Below are 22,462 nucleotides of genomic sequence, written 5' to 3' on the forward strand. Positions count from 1 at the left end.
AATAGTTTGGAAGAGACAATAATTTTCTTTAATAACAAATAAAACTGACGTATGCTCAATCTATATTTGTATTACCTATGCGTGGAAAAGTTTTAGAAATAATTTCCATCATTTTATACAACTTTCTGCCACCCCATGGTCAAATTTCGGATTCTAATAAAAGAAACTCGAAATAAATTTAACGCATTTGCAGTTTAAAATATAAAAATTCATCGAACAAAATTTCCAAAGTATGTATAAACTATGTAGATTCAAAAGAATGTGGGATTTTAATTTCAGTTTGATAGATAACTCGGAAACAAAATGAAAACTGAAAAATTTAGATTAAATAATTTGTTCTTTCAACGGGTGAAATTCGTCGTTGCATTTTGTACTACTATCTGAACCAGAACACGTTTTGGGAAACACGTTATGTGCGACCACTTTTTGTGGTCAACTCCTACGCTTTGTCCTTTATCGCCTGCAACGTAAACCCAAGCCAAGTGGCTTTAACATTTATGAATACTATAAAAACTTTATTATAATAACGGAATAAAACCAAGAAATTCTTCTTTTAGCACAAACTGAAGACAAAGCAATATACTGGAATTTCAACTACACCACGGTATAAAAAACCTGAGCTCTACGTAATTCCTTTTTAACTTAAATGGAGTAGTCTTAAAACATTAGTCTCTTCTCTACCAAGAAATACACCCTTTATACTGAAATTAGTTGTGTTAATGTAATATCTATACAAAAAGACTTCTGCACCTTATCACTGGTTGATAAAGTATTATTATTTGTGTAAAAAAATATGTCATTGATAGACTATATATTTTAAATTAGTATAGTATTTTGTATAATTGCATATCTTGTACTTTGTATATCCATCGTATACGTTTTTTTATTCAAACTTGCAAAATAATTAGACATGATTGATCAGTTTTTTAGGAAGTTGCACAACTGTTGAAATACCGGCCAATCGAGGATAAACTGGTTAATATGGCAAAGCCGATGCTTCGCGGCTAATTGAGAGAAATCCGTTGCTCGTAGAGTGTAACAAATTAAGAGCTCGTTGCTTTTGAATAATTCCTTGTGTAGATTCCGTTGCTCTTCGTTGGCTGCTCCCGACTAATTCGAAATCTCAAGGAATTCCAATTGTCTAAAATATGTTATTTCAGGAGCACGCTGCTTGGAAACCCCACGCGTTCCCTGACGATTTCGAATATTCGATTTTAGGGGACTCTCGAAAGAAGTCTTAATCCAAACTCTGGTTCTTCTACCAAATTAACATAATTGAGTCTAACTGCTGCAACAACGTTAGTCTATACGTTCGAGTTAAAAAGAATCTCGATGTACGTGTGTAAACATTTTGGATTTCGTACGATTCTTGGCTTACGTATTTAATTTTCATACACGTTTATAAGTATAATTATGAAAATCTAAATTGAGAAATTAATTCAGCACAGAGGTCTTTCCTACCATGGCATTAATTCAGCAGTGGAACGGTTAAGTGCCCCTGCAAATGTGTGTCAACGTAGGTTCGCGATACGTCAATCGCTATTGAGAGTCAAGACGGAACTTCAAGGTTTTCTCGTCCTAATTGGAATTTCAAGTTTTCCTAGCTGCGAATAATCGTAAAAGTCGCGACAAATCTGCACGAACGTTATCGATCCTTAACACATTCTGTCTCGTTTAGATTTAATGACTCTTGAAAAACGAAGAGTGATATCCGTTCCACGTCTGAGCTAATTTCGTGACCGCATGATCGATCGCCACGACCCGCAACTTTGACTCCCGTGACCCCGATTGTTCCGTGTTGTTTAACAAATTACGAATAATAAAGAGGAACGGATAATCACGTCCAATCTTTGTTTCAACGAAAGCTTAAAGGCAGTTTATTATTATTAATATAAGATTCCAAATCTGTACGTTTGCGATGTGCTATAAAGCTCTAATGTAATATAAATTTACGTTTATTTCTTAATTTGAAAATTTATTTTGCAAATAACATTCTGAGTGAGTGCTAACATTGATACTTATTATAATCCAAATTGCAATCTAAGATTTCAAATCTGTGTGTTTGTGATGTGCTATAAATCTACCAACTTAATGTTGTCTACGATCTAATAGCTCGTTATATTCTGACTGTTACAGCGGAAAAACTGCCAAACGGATTCCCGTTGATATCTCAAGCACCGACGTCGAAGGTGATCGAAGTGGGCCATAACACGGTGTTGGTCTGCACGGCTGTCGGTTCACCGCCCCCGATCATATCCTGGGTACGAAACGGTTTGCCCATCGACACGACCAATCCACGCTACAAGGTTTTAGAGACCGGTAAGTACCGGGAATTCACCTCAAAAACTTTAATTCTCAAACGTACGAGGTGGACAAAATTATGAGACACGTTGTTTCTACTGAACAAATCATTTGAAAGGTGTATAAAATATAGGAAAGAGGATTTATATACAGGATGTTCGGCCAATCTGGGAAAAATTTTAATGAGGGATTCCATAGGCCAAAATAAGACGAAAATCAAGAATACCAATTTGTTGATGAAGCCTTCGTTAAAAAGTTATTAACGTTTAAAGTATCGTACGTACTGAATTTTTTTCTCGAAAGTGCGTAGGATTTCGGGGGTATGTCTATTCACCAAAAATTATTGTAATCGACCCCCGCAACTAAAAATAATTTTTCCAAAACGATTTGAAATTTTTTTTTTACGTCGAAAAATTTCACACCTTCCCGAATTTTTTTCTAGAAAGTGGGTAGGATTTCGGGGGTATGTCTATTCACCAAAAATTATTGTAATTGACCCCCGCAACTAAAAATAATTTTTCCAAAACGATTTGAAATTTTTTTTTTCCGTCGAAAAATTTCACACCTTCCCGAATTTTTTTCTAGAAAGTGGGTAGGATTTCGGAGGTATGTCTAGTCACCAAAAATGATTGTAATTGACCCCTGCAACTGAAAATAATTTTTTCAGAACGATTTGAAATTTTTTTTTTTCGTCGAAAAATTTAGGCACCCTACCCCCTGTCGATTTTTCTTAAAAATTCGTTTTTCATTTTTAGTATTTTTGTTTGACGCCCTACAGAAAAGTTGTTTAATACTTTTTTGTAGGTACCCATGAGCTCTACGTCAGAAAAAAGTTTCATTGAAATATATTCACTATTGTAGGAGTTATGGCTGTTTGAAAATTGGACCATTTTCATGGGGTTTTTCGCATTTTGCGGAATCAAGGAACAACTTTTCGAATATTTTTATAATTGCTACATATTCTCCACCAAAATACGCGTAGTTTGCTTTTTTAAACATTAAAATCGTCCAATCCGTTCAGAAGTTATGACGTTTTAAAGATTCGCATGAAAATTCAGGCAGACATTTCTGATCAGAAATTAGATTTTCGGTAAGGAATTTTTTTCTCGAAAATGCATAGGATTTCGGGAGTATATGTAATGACCAAAAATGATTGCAGTCGACCCCTGCAACCGAAAATAATTTTTTTAGAACGATTTGAAAAATTTTTTTTTTTCCGTAAAATTTCAACACATACCCGAATTTTTTTCTCGATACTGGTTAGGATTTCGAGGGCATGTCTAATGACCAAAAATGCTTGTAATTGAATCCTGTAACTAAATATAATTTTTTTTTTAGTATGATTTGAAATTTTTTAATTTAATTTTTTAATAACTTTATAACGAAGCTTCAGTCGAGAAATTGATATTCTTGATTTTCGTCTTATTTTGGCCTCTAGAATCTCCCATTAAAATTTTTCCCAGGGGTGGCCGAACACCCTGTATATTAGAGACACCAAAACTGCCGCAGAGTACATGAAAAAGTCAAAGGCATTTGTGTACAAGCAGTATCAAACAGAATAAAACAGTGTCAAACGATATCGAACACCGATCGGTGAACTACCGGATCGCGATACTGCTTTATCCTGTTTGATACTGTTTGTGTACGTAATGCTTTTTGGCTTCTCTAACGAACACGAAGGAAAATAGCTTGGCATCTTTTGGCTAACACGGTATTCGTCGTTAAATACGTTGTTCACCAGCGAAAGAGCCCTTCTAGCGTGCTCGTTCGAGGGTTCTCGATGTAACGGCTGTCAAACGAAAATGTGCCCGATCACGTTCTTGTTAAACAGACTGTATAAAATCTATTAACGAAGATTACAGACTCGATCGACGTGGGGGGACGGGGGGGGGGGGGGGGGGGATATCGAACAAAGTGGATACCGGAGATAGCGTAAAGGATCGAGGGGAAGAAAAATATGGATGGCAGATAAATCGAAGATGTTTGGCCGCGGCGTACAGGCAGGTAACAATAGGGTGAAAGCCGGTGGCGCGTGTCATATCTCGTCGAGTGCCAGAGTGCGTAAGTCACTGTCGACTCGCGGTAGCGTTGATCGAGTGGTCACGCGATATGGGAACATCCAGCACATCCATCTCGTTTCCCGAGAGCGGCGCACCTGCTATGCTCGCGAAGTACACTTCGTGTCTGGTCGTTCGAGAATCGATATCATCGACGTTTTCGATGAAACTGCCAAACACCCAAGACTTTATGCTTAATCGAACGAACCCCGTGTCCGCGACGTTTACGAGTAAATCACGAAATTGCCACTCCATATCGCCCCCGGAACTTCTGCTACCATTCCTCGACGTTTTTCGGTCCATAATTATTAGACTGCGAATGTTTACGCGTTTATGGGAAATTTTAATTCTCGAAAAAGTTCAGAATGCGCGTAAGATACGAGTTAGTGTATTTAGGGGTTGAAACGACCCTTTGCAAAGCTCCCATTTCATTAAATTATAATACATGCTTAAGCCTACAGCATAATTTATTAAGTTGTGCTCTTACTCCTTGAATTTCTCTCGTTATTTAGTGACCAAACGATAGTAATAGATTGCAACGGTTAGAGATACGTAGAGATGTTATAAAGCAAAATTAAACGACATCAAATGGTGCACAAACTGAATTTACCACACTACTCGAGACGGCTTCTTAATCTTTGCAAAAGAGTCGCTTTTTTATTCATATGTAAGCGGGTATAACCAATACTTAGTGATATTCAAATGAAGTAATCACTGGACGGTGCTAATATTATCACAGAGTCAATAAAAAAGCTATCAAAACAGAGAAAGCTTATTAAAAAGACTGCTTAAGTAGAAGTCAGATGCAACAATCTTCGGACCGATATTTAAATTTAAAAAACGCGTCCGCGCGCTACACGCTAGTCGAGCACGGATTCAATGTTTCGATATTTCCAATTCATATTTGTATCGTTGTCGTAGTAGGATCGTTGAGGCATTCTGTACGTTCTAGCGTTCCCTTCGACGCGTTCTTGAACGAGGTAATGACCACTGTCGTTGCAAAGGCCGACCTATACTACTCGCGGCGCACTCGAGCCCCACTCGATACCGTTAACGAACTCGAACGATCTTTCGATCGTTCGTGAAAATCTGGATAAGCTCTCTCGACCAATTTGTTTCGCGAGCCAGTCCACTGTCCGTCGAGTGTGTACTCGAAAAATCTGTGTGGGTGGAAAAAAAAAAAAATACGAGAACTCGGGGCCCCGTCCCGTACGCGTTCTTTCCATAAACGCGATGGCACGTCCGACCGAGGGATGAAAAACCAAAAACGTCGACGACAGAACCGAATGTTAACGAGGAGCCGCGCGATTCGCGAAATATAATTCGCGATAACGGCGGAAACGAACGAGCAAGGTTGTTTCGCTAACGCACGATGTAACCTATTATCATTATTTTTTTTTTCCCCCCGTCGCGTCCCGGGTTACGTACGCGACTGTGCACACACGCGTGCATACGTATACATATATATATATCTAACGTTCACTTTGTTTTTATCGCAATGGCGGTATCATTATCGAGCGGCACGTCACGTAATACCGGCGTACACTTGCCCCCGACTATCTTTACGGCGGACGGCGCAGTTTGCCGCGACGTGAAAAGTGTACATTAGATGCAGGAAACCCGGCTCCTAGTATCGTTCGCCTGTATCGTGCTCCCTGTTACGTGTACGTGCATGCGTTATGCATACATCCAGCGCGTGTCCCGGGTACAGACTCTTCCATAAAATTCGTTACGATCCGACCACTCGGCGGGCCGATTCCCGACGCCCCCGGTGCCAGACGACATTGAGAAACAAGCTTCCCTCCCTCGCCCACGATCCCTGATTATATCGAACGGGAACGTTCGATACGAGTTGTTTTCGAGTTACGCGCGCACGTCGACCGGTACGTTATAAGTTGGATCGTAAAATATGTTATTATACACAACAAAAATTCCAATAGGTGCTACAATTTTTCGACGAAAAAAAATTATTATTCGTTTACAGGGGTCAATTGTAATCATTTTTGGTCAATAGACATACCCTCGAATTCCTACGCAGTTTCGAGAAAAAAATTCGAGTATGTGGTGAAATTTTCGGCGAAATTAAAAATTTCTAATTCGTTCTGGAAAAATTATTTTCGGTTACGGGAGTCAATTACAGTCATTTCTTGTCAATAGGTATACCCTCGAAATCCTACGCAATTTCGAGAAAAAAATTCTTTACCGAAAATGTAATGTCTGACCATACCGTTGATATGTTTCACTGAAATTTCACGCGTATGTTTAGAACGTCATAACTTCTGAACGGACTGGACGATTTTAATGTTTAAAAAAGCAAACTACGCGTATTTCGATGGAGAATATATACAAATCGCAAAAATATTCGAAAAGTTGGTCCTTGACCCTGCAAAATGAGAAAAACCCCATAAAAATGGTCCAATTTTCAAACAGCCATAACTCCTACAATAGCGAATATATTTCAATGAAACTTTTTTCTGAAGTAGAGCTCATGGGTACCTACAAAAAAGTACTAAACAAAATTTCCGTAGGATGCCAAGCAAATTTATCAAAAATGAAAAACGAATTTTTAAGAAAAATCGACAGAGGGTAGCTGCTGAAATTTTTCGACGAAAAAAAAAATTTCAAATCGTTCTAAAAAGATTATTTTCGGTTACAGGGGGCAATTACAATCATTTTTATTGAACCAGTTTCAATAACAATCAATTCATGAGAACAATCATGAACATTTTCTTTTTTCATTTATAGTAAATGACCGTTATAGCGTAGGAATACGAGTGCGAGTAACTGAATATCGCACGTTCGTCGATCTTACGACTCGTGCAACCATTGTGTCGTATGCGTCGCACGTATAAACGGGGATATCGCGTGCGTGCTCGTCGTCGTGTCGCAGATTCCGTCCGCGCCTATGCGGAAACGCACGGTCGCGGCCATCTTATCGAAGATTCTCGCGAGGAAACGCGTTCCAGAAGGTGCACACCACGCTCCAGGGGACTTCTCGCCCGCGGAAATTTGATCGGATACGAGTAGACTTTGACCGACGCGACGGGGATCGAAAATTCATTAAAATGCGATTTTAAATATTCACTTTTGAACCAAACGTATTTACAGATATTTCAAAATCTGGGAGAGGAGAGCTGATTACGGTGGTTGCAGTTTAATTATGTCATTTCGCGAATGTAAATTGACATCTCTCTTCAAGAATCTCGTTATTCGAAAATATTTTCACGATCGTTCTCGTTCTGGAAATCAAACACATTTTCTACCATTGATGCTCCCACGCTTTTTATAGCTTAAAGCATTCATTGCCGAAATCAAAACCGTACGATATTATGCAAGACTAAAATTATGATTTTAGACCATTATAAACTAACATTTTTAAAATTCATGCATTTTATCCAAATTTCCTTCAAGATCCCAATTTGAGAAGTAATTTTTTTAATTTCATAGGGGTTTAATATTCTGCAAGATTAAAATTTTCATTTTAGACCGTTGTAGACTCAACAACCTAAAGTTTGTTTCAGTATCTGTTATTGTAACTTTGCATTGCTCTCAGAACATTACGAACAAGTCACAGTTTTTCCCTATACTGTATATGTTTGGTTCCCCTAATCAAATTCCTCGGTAAACTGATCAGGAATTGGGCCCTCGACGGTGAGCAGAAGCGTAAAAGAGCCGACAGAACGCGAGAGATAGAACAGTCGAGGGGTAGAATGACAAGCTCGAAGCGGAAAGCATTCCCCTCTAGTCGCATCAGTCACTCGCTCGCTCCCTTAACGTTATTCGCGTGTCTTCGCGAAGGCTCACCCACCCCCGTCAATACCGTCAGAAGGCGTACGCCGACGCCATACGGTACCGTCGCTACGTATATCCCATAAAATATACGGCTTAATGTATTGCAAAAAGTACACGACGAGGGCAATGTACTTCCCGCGTGTATCCGCGTACTAACTTCCGCGAAAAGAAAATGGATGGCACGGGTAACAGCGTGGAGAGATCGTAGAGGGTATCGCGAAAGACGACGCCGAGAAGAAAGGAGAGACAAAGTGTAACCGCGCGTCACGGATGAGAACGCGTTTAACGACTGAAAGTCGCGAGGCGGCTTCCACGTCAACGAACGCTGGTGTCCAAGGTTTTTGCCACCGGTTGAAATACGGGTACAGTAATCATTCTTAAAATGAACGTCGCTCCTAGGACGTGGTATGTTCATTTTTGGTATAATGGAAATCATCGAACATTAATTCATTCATCGTATACTATTACATTTGTCGGAGAAACAACTTCATCAGAAATTACTCTACTTCTTTCAGATCTGTGTCTCGTAACTCTTTTCATGTTGTTTAAAATTTTTAACTAACTTAACGATTGACTATTGACTAGAGCAAACTTTATTAACGAGAAAGAATATTCAACGAAAACGGATGAGTCCTTTGTAGGAATTATTTTAACTTTCCTAACGCGCGTCTTTTCCGTCCGGAAACCCTTTTTGTTCTCGTCTTTTCTTTTTTTTTAAACGTTCTCGTATCCAGACAACCAATTACTACCTTCAAAGGCCACAAACGTCAACGCCAACCAGTCGCACGACATTCTTCGCATCGATTAAAGCCAACATAATTTTATTTATACAACGTGCAGTAACATGAATATCGGTAATGAAAACTTCCGAATGGTTTGCGACGTATTATTAAATTGGGTAGTGTAACGTGGCAAGTAGCATATTTTTAAGAACATCTTTCTAGAGTTAATAAGCTGTGGTATTCAAATGCCAAGTTGGAAGGGACAGTGACCGTGCTCGCGTTACTCAAATTCAACAAATTAAATTCGCTGGGCTGTACCGCGCCATAACGTTATAACGTTCGCTTCTAACGTCTATTGTTAGAAGTCGGCCAGTACCGTTGTTTGCATTCGTTGAAGGTAGTGTGTACATTCGCAATTTACGTTAGCAATATCAAAGTATCCTTGGGTTATTATAGAGTGGCGCTCGAAACTCCCGAAAGTGTGCCCTCGTTGCTCCGGCATTGTTGTTAAATTTCGCGAAATCCCATCCAGGGTCGATGGGCGCGGAGGAGAGGTTTCGACGAAGAAAACTTTTCGAACGTCGTTCGAAGTACGTATACACACCGTGTTCCGGCTGGAAATTACCGGATCGAAAATGCAGGAAAATAGCGGGGAACAGTAGGGGAATAGTAGGGGAACAGAAAAGGAAAGGAGGGGGCGCGTTTCGTCTGGGCCTGCTAATGAACTCGTCAGTAAGGTTTTCTAGCAGGCCCTGCCTTAGACGACTGGGATATTGTGAAATCGGTCGAGGAGTCGGTCGAGCGCTTGTGAGAACGCGACCCCTCTGGTGGCGAGCATGGGAGGCGACGCCACATTCGGATGCGAATGTAATTTCGACATTCTTCGCGGGTAGAGGAAACAAAAGGCGCGAGAGGAACGGAAAGCGGGTATAGGACGTGGCATTACACGCCCGGACAATGCGGTCGCGGATCTCCATTTCCGTTTATCGCGCAAACGAGACAAATTAATTAAAGTTAGACACGGCGGCCAGCCCCCGCCGTATGCAGCGTATTAAAATAACGGCCGCGTTGGTCAGCGTCCGGGGCACTTTACGATAATTGAAGAGAATTAAACTCGCGCGGATTCCCCGGCACGCGAAGATAAACCAATTTAACGTTTCATTAGACCTTTGGCAGCGTTCGCGGGGGGCGGCAGGGGGCGGAAGACAGAGCCGCGAGCCGAAACCACCGACGCGCCTCGAGCGTCGTGTCGCGTTCGGGAAGCGAGAAACCGCCGGAAACGGGGCTCAAAGGACACGACGCGTAATTACGCGACGAAGACCTAAACCGGCGAAAAGCTAAACGCATCGAGAATCGTTAAATTATATTTTCCCCGAGCCCGGGCGTGTAAAGCCTCGAAAGAGAGAGAGGGACGGGGGCAAAGTAAAAGCGTGGGAGGGCAGTTAACGCTTCGTCAACACTCGTAAAATTTCCAGCGTTAAAGCTCCGAGGCTTGATGAGCAGGGCTTGAACTTCGAAACAAGCCCGGAGCTACTACGGCCGGTGCTTAACACCTGCCCTGGGATCCTCGGTGTTCGCCTGTTCTTTTAGACCAGTCTCTTATCGTCGTTTCTTCGCTGCAGCCTCGCGCTCGCAGCTCGCCTATTTCCCCTCTTAATTCCGGCATAATATCCCGATCGTTTCGAAACTTCTGTAATTGTCCGTAACGATAATGTCGGAATGCACCGGGCCTGGAACACCGGAACCTTGGATATCGTCGTAATAACCAAGGCGGCTCGAATCGCGAAACGCGTTATATCACGATTTCTCGCTACCGGGGACCAGCTTCTCGATAATCGCGCGACAGTCGAGGGACGTAAACCATGGTATGGTCCTCCACGGTTTTTAACCGGCCTCGGAGCCGGTAAGGTTTAACGTTTCCACTCGACATTCGTAAAATATTCTCCGGCGAAGTTTCTTCGGTCGTAGAGGCGCCAGGGGAAGAGCAAAGTTCGAAACAAGCCCGAGGTGAAACGAGCTCGTCTTAACACCTGTGCTGCTGGAATTCTCACCGTTCGTCCGGTCTTCTAACCCTCTGCTCTTTCACCTCTTTGCCGCCCGACGCGTTACGCAGCTATAGAGAGCCACGATCTTCTTTTCCACCGTGTTTCCCGCCCACCTAACCCCATCGAGAACCTCCCCTCGGGCCATTAGACCACCCCTTTATCCACGGGGGTTGACTTACGACGCCGCCGGCTATACCCGGACCAGGGGATCGACTAAGTTACCTTTCTCGCCCGCTTCCACTCTCTTGCCTTCTTTATTAGCCCAGTCAACCGAGTCCAAATATTAGGTCAACCCGTCGTGTCATTCTTTTGACGCTAACTTTAAGTGTAAAATAACAATTCTTACATTTATTTTTAATCACTCGTTAATCACCGTTTTCTGCGACTTCCTCACGCCTCTCTTGCATGGTACAACTAATTTTTTTGCATAAAATAATTAAAAATGTAGGAGCTCGAAGAACCAGATGACTGTATCGACTGTATCGAAATGTATTCTACTTAGTGAAGATACAGTCGTAGCTCGAACTAAAAAAAAATCAATATCTCTATTGGTAACACTTTAAAGTCGAAGTATCAATTTTTCCTCGTTTTTGAGATTAACAAAGAAATAGAATAACACGTCAGATCTTAAACATCCCTAGTCCTAATTATAAATACACGTCTCCTCAACCAGAACTCGTGGTATCGTATCAGCCAGTTTCGAAATCATAGCTTCAAGAAAAACGCGTTTACCCACTGACTACTGTTCCCCCCAAATGGCTGTAACTTCGTTATTTTTACGAATTCCATCAAACCGTTTTGTAAACACATTTTCAAGATTCCTAACTTTAAAAAGATGCCCAAAAAGAATCGATTTGTTTGACGCGGATTGTTAGAAGACCCCTTTAAAAAAAGTTGCCATCTTTCGAAGCGTAAACTATACACCGAGTAGGAAGAGCGTTGCTGGATAGACTTGCGCTTGCTCGATAGTTTCCAGATCCGTTTCGGACGGCGGTGAATGGAAAAAAAAATTGCCCCGGCGGTTAAACGCGTCGGAAAATTTGTCTCGTCGACAGTGGAATTTTCATTTCGACTCCGCGAGTCGTTGGCCGCAAGAAACGAAACGACCTTGCGTAGCTACGTTTGCATACAATTAACGGCTCGTTTCATTGCTAGCAAATAGAACGACGCAGGGGGAGAGGGTGTGGGAACGTCAACGAGTAATTCGATTTCCTTTCCGGCGGAACGCATTCGCGAACCGACGTGGCTGCCTCGAATCCTCGCGAAAGACGTTTCATGCCCGCATAATCTTCTCGTCTTCCGTCGTTCTCTCTTATATTAGCGAACCGAGACGTTTCTGACGTTAATCCGCTGCGCTCCGACAACCCTTCGCGAGCCGAAAGAGAAACGTTTGTCGTAACAACTGTGTATTTTGAAGGAATACGCCGCTCCTGAACCGTCTAAAAGTATCGGGCTGACCTACAAATAATTATGTCTTTTCCCCCAAATACTTCTGGCAATCTCTTGCAACGTAACTAATTTCATTTTAACACTGACTGACATCCATATATGAGTGACAGAACTTTTCACTGTGGAACTAAAACGATTCTCAAATTGAAATTTTGAAGGAAATGAATTTAAATAAGATCCATAAATTTTAGGAAGGTTAAAAATAAAACAAAAACCATCATCAGTGTTACGTAGAACGAATTGAACGAAGAAACGATGGTAAATTTAGGCAAAATCGAAACTAAAGTAATAAAAAATGTTTCATTACCTGACTAAAATGTGATAATTTCATTCACCACGATTACTTTTACAAACTAATTGCACGATAATTATCCGTATAATGATAATCATAAATCATTCAAGGGTATAATTACTGTACAATTATCGTGCAATTACAATGAAATGACAGTGTAATTATCGTGTAATTACAATGTAATGACAGGGTAATTGCAACATAATTACTTCGCCGAAATAATCGTAGCTAATGTAATCGAATTACATTTTGCCCAACACTGATTAAAATGCAGTGTATAATCGCCATTTTGGCGCACGACACAATATAATTAGTAATGGAACATTTCGGACTGAGAGCGCTGTCATAAATTGACTATTAATACTTGCACCTGTTACTTTAAAACCTCCTCTCTCCTAATTACGAAATAAAAAATATAAAGATCTCAGAAAATATAAATGTAACTTCCAACTCTATCTTTCAATTGTTAAAAAGTGAAATATATTATAAAATGGTCTAGTTATTTACTCCCGATCGTAACTGAAACGTCTCAAACCAACATTTATATTGACTAACAAAAATCTGTTATTTCCAATGCAGCGTAAAATTTAGAAATGAAAAAATCAACTTCAAACATTTCTATAAAATCAAATGATGGAGATATAGAGAAAATCATGGGCTACGTTGGAGACAATTTACGCAGAATATTTTCACAAAATTTGTAGAAAAACGGATGATTGCTTCCGGAGATTACGCGACGGCTAGATTGAAAAACATAATTTCAAGAGAAAGACAGAAGCAATTTAAAATAATGTTTTTCTCGTAATAAAGCAAGATGTTTTTAATTTTAACTTCAGTCAGCTATTCCAGATCCGTTTGGTAAACTTTCTGCTTGAGAAAAAACTGTCGTTCGCATCTTCTTAAGTCGCTTAAAGCAGTAGTCGAGCTATTTTACTACTTTCCTTCGTCTTTGCTGCAACGTTACTCAACCGTCGTTTATGTCGTTTCACTTTAGCCGTGTTTTATTTCACATAACTGTTTGATTCAATATTTACATCGTTAACAAAACATTTTAATCCCCATAATTATGCACGAATTGGTACCAGTATACATAATACAATTCTTCCTATATCTTCTACCTATCATTGATCTTTAATCTATTTTCTAGTTAATTTTACGTCGCGCTTTTCAATTAAATAATACCCAATAAGGCCCAAAACATTCCCCTTTCTTGCACTGTTTTTTTTTCTCGATATTTTCTATTCTTCCATGGTATACCTCAATTTCTTGTAACTGTGAAACTCGAATATTTACTCTGCAATGCGACACAGTTAGTGTCAAAACTGCACAAACGTTGAATTGAAAATTCGTTAAAAGTAAGATTCCCCTTTTTTCGCGTGGTATGTTCATCGAAAGACGATCCTAATTAAGCTGAAAACGTTAGAATCGCCAACACCTTTCCAATTTACATTTCATCAAAATGTTCCGGTAGTGAACGTGTTAACAGATTGGTCGATCGTTTATAGCGTAACCGACGTCTACTTCCCTCGCGCGATGAAGAACGTACAAACTCATGCACCTCGTCGAGCGTGTTAAATTCCCGGAAAAAGCAGTCTTAATAATAATAACGTTTCAGATAGCGCGGAAGATCGAGATCGAGTCGAAACTCGCACTTGAACCGTTCGTAAAATCAATGCAACAATTAATATTTCTAAACTCACACCGCACATGGATCGATATATTTGAATGGAAGACTTGTTATTTGAAAAAGAAGAGACCGGTGCTTCGAGTTGACAACTAAAATTTTTAAATAATTCAAGTATGAAAAACACCCTGAAACACGACCATTGTGGAAACACGAGACTGCAGGCACTCTGAAAATTAACGTGGTTGCTGATCACTTATTCGGGCGGATGTAACGTTAAAAGTAAATAAATAATAAATAGTTACATTTGAAAAAGCTCGCTCAAAAATGAAACGAAACGAACGTACGTGATTGGGGTGTACAGAAGCGCGGGCTACAATGTAAACATATTTTTCGTTTGTATTTTGACTGAATCGAACGTGCACCGTTGGGAAAGCATGGCGGACGAATCTCTGCCTCGCTTTTCCATTCTCCGACTTTTCTTTTTTTCCGCTGCAATCTGTCTCTCGCGCGTAGGAATATTTCCCGATAATTATGATTGACTTTTCCGCGTGGTCGATAAAGTAACCGCGGCCAGGTATAATTACGTGAACGGTTAAAACGCTGTGAACGCGAACACGATAGAAATCTTTGGTGCATTTCCTTGGACGAGAGAAGGAAAAGAGAGAAACGCAAACCGAGCAGAAGAAGCCTGTAGCCCCGAGGTAAACATATTTTCTGTTTGCATTCTATCTCAATCGAATCGAGGGAACGACGCACGCCCGTCTTTCGAAGTCATCGGCCACATCGGTTTCTATCCCGTATTCCTTTCCTGCCGTATCTTTGCCGGATTCGAGGCACTTGGGAGGGCAAAAGGAAAACGAACAGTAGGGGAAATAGACGATAGTGAATAAAGCACGAGTCGCTGCGTACCGAGCGTAAATTTCGCGCTTACCGCTCGTAATATGAAATATAAGGGAAAGATATTTCAATATCGGTGGGTAAACACACAAATAGTTTCGACGTTTCCGTCAGGTTGCTCCTTCTCTCGCATCCCGCTGTACGTTCTCCGTCCGCGATATCTTTGTACATATTTATGCCGAGACGTACACCCGTCTGTTGTCGTCCCTCCGAGGAAGGGACTCGAGGAAAAATGTTTCCTCCTTGCCTACTGACAGCTGAAACGTGCCCCCGCCGTACTCCTAAAAAAGTTCCGCCATTGTTGGCACGGCGAAGGGACCGACTCGCCAAACAGAAGAATCTACCGCAGATATTCGCCAAAACCGTTGCTACGATCTCGAGCTGGTAAGCGAAACGTATGTAATACGGTCTGGGAGGGGCTGGAAATGTTCAATTTACGAATCACGCATGGAGTTCGTTTCAAGAGTCATCGCTGTTTTAAGAATCATTACTGTAGTAGAATTCCAGTTGAAAACACCAAATATATAAACTTGCACACGCGTTCCTAAACAGTCGAAAAACAGATTGTGAAATTAAATTCGATATCGAGGCAAAGAAAATGTTAAAAACTGCCTACTCCGGAGGCTCGTATTTTTTAAACGAATACGAAAATAGCAAAACGATGACTCGACCGCCATCTAATTTCGTACGAATCAAAACATAATTCGTTATCACGAAAATCGCTGACCCGGGGGGGGGCAAGAGTAATCGATTTAACGCGGAACGGCCCATGCGTAAACGTTTCGACAATGGGTCGCGACACGAACTCGCGATTGTCTCTTGAACGAGCTCGGAAATCTCCTAGATCGTCGCGTCGTTATTTACTTCTTTTTTTCTTTTTTATTTGTTACTGCGAGAAACGAGCGTCGCGATAGATTTTCATCTTTATTCAATTTCGCGTTCTTTGCACGGCGAAAGAGCCCTTTCGTGCGCGTTGACGTTATCGCAACGCAAACCTAGATAGATCGTGTACACCACTTGAACGTCATCGAGTTTTATCGGGGACCCGAATGGAAGATACGCGCGTTACACCGTTGCGTCGACGCGATAGAATTTGTTCCCGTCTCGTAACTAGACCCGTACTAGTGTCAAAGAGGCTCGCGTGCGATGATTATTCTGAACTCATAAAGAACCTTCCGGTGTTTCGCGCGCGGAAAGTCCAATTGCGTTTGCTGGCCGAGCCCCACCTCGCGTTTTCTGCTTTACGTTTAGCGGACCGCATTAAACGCACGATCGTTCGTGTAAATTTTAACCGATGACGGTCGGAAGTTCATGTCGATGTGGGTAAACGATACAGTGGAACATCGTTTAATTGGGGATGATGAGTTAACAAACTCTTTGCGCGGATAAAAACCGGGTACAGTATATTTCACGCATTACTAGCTCCCGTCGGTAGCAGAAATTATATTTTTACGATGAGTAAATCGTAAGTTTATAAAAAAATTCATTTATTTTTTATTTTAATAACGATAAACGTACTGATCAAGAGTTTTTCCAATATTTCGGTTTTAGACATTGAAACGTGTCTTTATCGAGATAATAGTAGAAAACAATTACTTAAAACTACATAAAGAAATGTACATATGTAACTAAAGTATAGTTAAATAGACTCTAACAAAGAACCACGAAGTTAGACGTAACATTCGCTTGAAAAAAATTGAACAAACAACCCCTTAATATTTGATGAAATCGAAACGAGTATAAATCGGGGACGTTCACCTTGACTGTTTACTCCTGGGTCTGTGCAAGCGATTCGGAACGCGTAGTTACTAATCGAAAGGATTTCCCCGGGGATGGGTGGGGGGGGGGGGGGGGGGATATATAGCAGAACCAGCGTTTCGGAACAGAATAGAACGAAGGGATGAGCAACGGTTTCCGGCGTTCGGCTGTTCACGGCAATCTAAGTTTTTCACAGCGGCGCTAACAACGTGCACGTGACTGGATGGGATAACAATATGACCATGCGTTCCTTCCTGGTCAGCTTACTGGAAATTGTAGATGAGACTCGATTATGTATTCCGATCGTACGTGATATCAAACCGCCTCGACTTCTCGCTCGTGATGGAGTGTTTTCTGCCCTCGACCCTTCCCGCCCCTCGTCCCACCCTCGGTTCGCCCTCTTTCTCTCGTCGCCCGGGAGTCACGTTTACAACGAAACCCTATAAATCCGTACGAGTTGCCAGCCACTCGTAAGAAAATATTTAAACCCGACGCTCGTCGAATATCGAAGCCTCGACGTTTCGATTCACTCCGCCCTCCTCCCCGTCGACGGTTAAGGTTCCGACGGCGGAAGGAAACTGTCGTACGACGTTCTCCGTTCCGAACGCGGCCATTAATTACCGTCGTTAATTATCATCGTCGTTCGACAAAACGTCAACGTCGAAACGATGGAAAACAAACCCCGTTGATCCGTTGTGTTTACATTGGGAACCGGGGGATCGGCGGCAGCCGGGAGTCGGAAGTCGAGAAACGAGCAGGGACGCGAGGGAGGGAAACAGAGAAGGGAGCAGAGAGGCGGAGATATCCAAGGAGGGGTTGAATTATACCGAAGGAGTGACGTCTACGGAGATAATCACACGCCTCGTAACAGCTAGTTCATCATCGTGGTATCGTGCTAAGGGGCTTGATGCATCATGGAAATCGCGCACGAACCGGCCAGGCCAAACAGAAAGTGGAATAGACGGCCTTTGTAACGGGGCTTTGAAACGGATTCCCTCCCCCCCCTGGTCGCCTCTATATACCATCCCCTTCTGTGCCCTTCCGCTCTCCATAGAAGCTTCCTCGCCCTCGCCGCTCGACGCGCGTTCCTTGCCGCGTTCCTCGACCAGCTACCAACTCAATTAGCGGCGGAAAAACCGAGCTAGAGCCCCGCAACGACCCGTGTAAAGTGTAGACACCCATTGGAGAGAACCAGTCCGTTGATATTTCATTTGCCGCATTTACACGCGTCGCCAGACGCGCCCCTCGTCCACCGGTACTTTTCAAACTTTAACCCGAAACGATCGTCGGATCGGGAAACGTCCCTTTGGACCGAGGATAACTTCCAAGGAAACGAACGGATTAAAATGTATACGAATGGGGCCACGCGGTACCGCGATAAAAACGACCCCTGAGCTTTTCTACTTTTCACGTTGCTCCTGGGCGAATTTTATGTTCGAATAGTTCTCTGAAATAATCGTTTCGATCTTTCATTTCACATCACGTTATTTGAAATAATTATTTTAAGTAATTTCCACCCAGTTGTTGCCAGTAAATATGTTTGTTATTTTCGTTTGAGGCTCTGACTATAATTCAACTGAATCGGTTATCGTAATTGTATATTTATTTGGTAACTGATAATTTTGTGTCACCACGCAATACACCCGATATACTACATGATATATGTAAACACGTTAAATTGCACCGTTTAATAACATTTAATTTGTCATCTACATATAGAAAGTTAATAACATTTTAACGAAACGTTCGACTTACTCCCAGCTATACGATATGATGACAGAGTTTGTATGCAAGCCTCTTGGACACCCTCTATGTAACAATCACTATGCATTTGAAGTTATAGAACTATCGATGAAGTATATTCGTTGCGTTAATTTCTCTGATTTTTTTTTCATTCATTGAAAGACTATTTTCGAAACGTGTAGATTATTCAAAAAATAAGATAACCTGTTATATGATATAGTATTTCGAACATGACCGAGTCTGCTTCGACATACGTTAAGCGCGTTCTTTTCCCTTTCAAACGTATTCCAGGGCCATCGTTAAAAATCATTAACGAATAGAACAAGGGGCCACAGAAAGGGTGACTGCGTCGAAGGGATCGATCGAAATAAAAATTTTAAAGATTCTCTCGCTTTGTGTGTGTTCCCAGGCGAGCTGCAAATTACTGAATCCGAGGAGATGGATCAAGGAAAATACGAGTGCGTGGCGAACAATTCTGTCGGCACCGAGTACTCCAAGTCGGCCATGTTATACGTGAAGGGTAAGTTGGATCCGAACATACAGCTACGTGAGGAACGTTTGAAACGAAATCTCAATAAAGAGGTTCTTATCTCCGTTGCCGTTGACGACGACGAGGCTTTAACAAATTTATTACAAAAACGGTGCGCGAGTCCGAGCTTGGTCCGGTAAACCCAGTCGTTTTCCTGGTTGTAATTAAAATTAACGCAACGTAATTAAACTAAGCTGACGGCACAAAGGATTCGCATGCTTGGAATCGCATTGCAAACGTTACACAGGAGACAGGACGTTTCTCGCGATGACTCGCGTAACGATTTCGCGAAATTTGAATATCACAATGTTGTAATTTCTGATCATTTAATAATCAGTAATATTATAGATTCCTCGTGATAAATTTTATTGGTTCAATTTTGCCCTTTGCTCTATCAGCAACCTTGCCAATGTATAATTATAAGCATAATCGTTGGTCTATCGTACTCGTTAAACATTATACCAAAGTTATTAAAAGAGCAACGAGTCCCTTGTTCCAAACTTTCGTTATTTTCCTTCTATATTTCTTCTGCCCTCGAGAACTGCAATCATGTTAGTGTTTTACAAATACACGAACCTTTAAAACAACATTCGATGCAGCCAATCGCAACTAGACCGAGGATGTTCCGTGCAAACGCATATTTTTATTGAAAACAAATAGAAAAGTGAGACTCAGACTGAAATTTGTTTCGTCTGTTAAAGGGGTTCGGAAATATAGTTTATATTTTGCATATTTTCCACAATGCGCATGATTTGCATATTTTAGGCAAACAACGTATACACGAATGTAAATATAAACGATTCATTGAATCGGCCGTGCACCGAAGAAACGAGATTTAATTCTGCAAAAAGGAAAAAACGATAGTTCTAACCGTGACGATAAACAAGCCAAAAATGAACTGAATTTATAATCTTTCGAGTAAACGTTACTAAAATCGATAAGAACTGTCCAAATAACATCCCCCAGCTTATAACGCTTCGTTTGGATCACATGGTAATGTTGTTTAACGATAATAATAAATGGATAAATAATAAATAAATAACCGTTTGCCCCCCCCAGTTCGCCGCGTCCCGCCTTCGTTCTCGATTCCACCGCCTGCCGTGAAAAAAGTAACGCTGGGCTCGTCTTTGAACTTGACCTGCGTGGCAGCCGGTGCCCCAATGCCCTTCGTCAAGTGGAGAAAGGAGCCAGCGACCGATTTAACGCCGGACGACAAACTGCCGATCGGAAAGAACGTTCTTGTGCTCACCAACATCCAGGAGTCAGCCAACTACACGTGCAAGGCTGTCACCTATCTCGGGGTGATAGAAGCTACCACGATGGTGAAAGTTCAATGTTCGTATCGAGATGGATCGAAATCCCGCGTAAATCCACAAAGATCGCATTAGCGGGCTAACAGACTACGTAATCTACAACGATCAATCACGGTCGTTGGTCTCGCTCCGCGAACCGTAGCGCGCGATTCTGTTTCGATGACTAATCAATTAATCGACTCGTGTGTCACGTCGAGACGTTACGGGCAATGTGCTTTGTACGTTTCCTTGCTTCGTTTGTTCTTGCCAAACACCGTTTCCAGCCCGCTGTGACGATCGAAAGTTTCTCACAGTGGTGATTCGTAAAATGAACGTTCGTTTTAAGAATCGCCACCGCATCGCGAGCAAACGCACGGGGGTCGTGTCGATTAAAACCGTTGGTTGCGCGATTGCTTTTCGTTTCCAGCTCTGCCAAGCGCTCCGGAAAACGTTCAAGTCTCCGACATCACCGCGACGTCCGTGAAGCTCACATGGTCGTACAAAGGTTCCGACGAGCTGCTCTACTACGTGATCCAGCACAAACCGAAGCACGTGAATCAGGCATTCGCCGAGATATCGGGCATCACGACGATGTACTACCTGGTCCGGAGCCTCAGCCCCTACACGGAGTACGAGCTCTACGTGATAGCCGTGAACGCCAACGGGCGTAGTCCCCCAAGTGCCCCGGCGATAGTCACCACTGGCGAGACGAGTCAGTACAACTTTCCGATTAAGAATTTCTTTTCTTCCTTCCGTTAGCGTTGACGACATCAACCGGCTTCGCAATAATCGTCTGTCTTGCCAATTCAATTACCGCTTCAGGTTTTTTCAGGAGCGTTCTTCATGCGCACAGAGGGCCACAAACGTGAAAGCGTTGTTAAAGATTGTTATAAAGATATATACACAGTTACTCCCACTCGTATTCCGTACACTATTATGATGGTGATTGTATATTATTGTACATTATTATAAATGGAAAGAAACTTATGAATTCTCTTTATACAGGGTGTTCGGCCACCCCTAGGAAAAATTTTAATGGAGGATTCTAGAAGCCAAAATGAGACGAAAATTAAGAATACCAATTTGTTAATGAAGGTTTCGTTAAACAGTTATTAACGTTTAAAGTTCCGAGTGTACGGAATTTTTTTCTCGAAACTGAGTAGGATTTCGGGGGTATGTGTAATGACCAAAAATGATTGTAATTGACCCCCACAGCCGAAAATAATTTTTTTAGAACGATTTGATATTTTTGAATTTAATTGTTAATAGCTTTTTAACGAATCCTCCATCAACAAATTGGTATTCTTGACTTTCGTCTTATTTTGGCCTGTATATATTTTTACCAAATGTTGTTTACTATTTTGTAGTATTAGTATATTTGATAGAGAGGTATAAATAATATAAAACAGTAAACAAATCAATCGTATCGTGATCATATTGTGATCGGACCAAAACCAGTGTTTCTAACATGCCACCACCATTGATAAGTTTTGTTTAGCTTTTTCCCATTTATAGCGAATCGCCATTACAGTGTATGAATACAAGTGAGAGTAACTGTACATACATAGAATAAAAAAGGATAGCAATTAAAAGATGAAAATAACATACTTCGATTAAAAAAGCGAAAACGACGATTCCACTAGCCAAAGTCAAGGTACTAAAGAGAAAGTTATCACTATAATAATCGAGTAATAAATGTAAGAAGAATTTTTGTACAATTTATTAAAAACAATCGTGTATTATCTCGGTTTTGGCCACTTTCTCAACGTTTCTGGCCCACTGTGCTTCGTCGGGATCCACATGAAACACCTTGCCACATCATTCGAGTAGACGGATTCTTTCGAGACAGCTTAAAGTGCTTTCATAACCATAAACGATTCGACTCGTCTCGAACGAATCTCTGTCCACGACCAAAACGGTAAAACGTCGTTTGCCATACGGTTATTTTGAATCGTATA

The 22,462-nt window shown here is 41.5% G+C and overlaps 1 protein-coding gene across 13 annotated transcripts in view; it reads left to right on the forward strand.

Annotated features, from left to right (window-relative positions):
- Lar (tyrosine-protein phosphatase Lar) overlaps nt 1-22,462 on the forward strand; it is a 509,997-nt gene that overhangs the window by 465,790 nt on the left and 21,745 nt on the right. For all 13 annotated transcript variants that reach the window (XM_076769144.1, XM_076769145.1, XM_076769143.1 and 10 more), the window contains 4 exons: nt 2,137-2,319; nt 19,093-19,203; nt 20,272-20,547; nt 20,932-21,216. In XM_076769144.1, coding sequence (XP_076625259.1) covers nt 2,137-2,319; nt 19,093-19,203; nt 20,272-20,547; nt 20,932-21,216 — 855 coding nt within the window. The remainder of the gene's footprint in view (nt 1-2,136; nt 2,320-19,092; nt 19,204-20,271; nt 20,548-20,931; nt 21,217-22,462) is intronic.

This window comes from Colletes latitarsis, chromosome 7 (genome assembly GCF_051014445.1).
Source record: "Colletes latitarsis isolate SP2378_abdomen chromosome 7, iyColLati1, whole genome shotgun sequence".
Taxonomy (NCBI): Eukaryota; Metazoa; Arthropoda; class Insecta; order Hymenoptera; family Colletidae; genus Colletes; species Colletes latitarsis.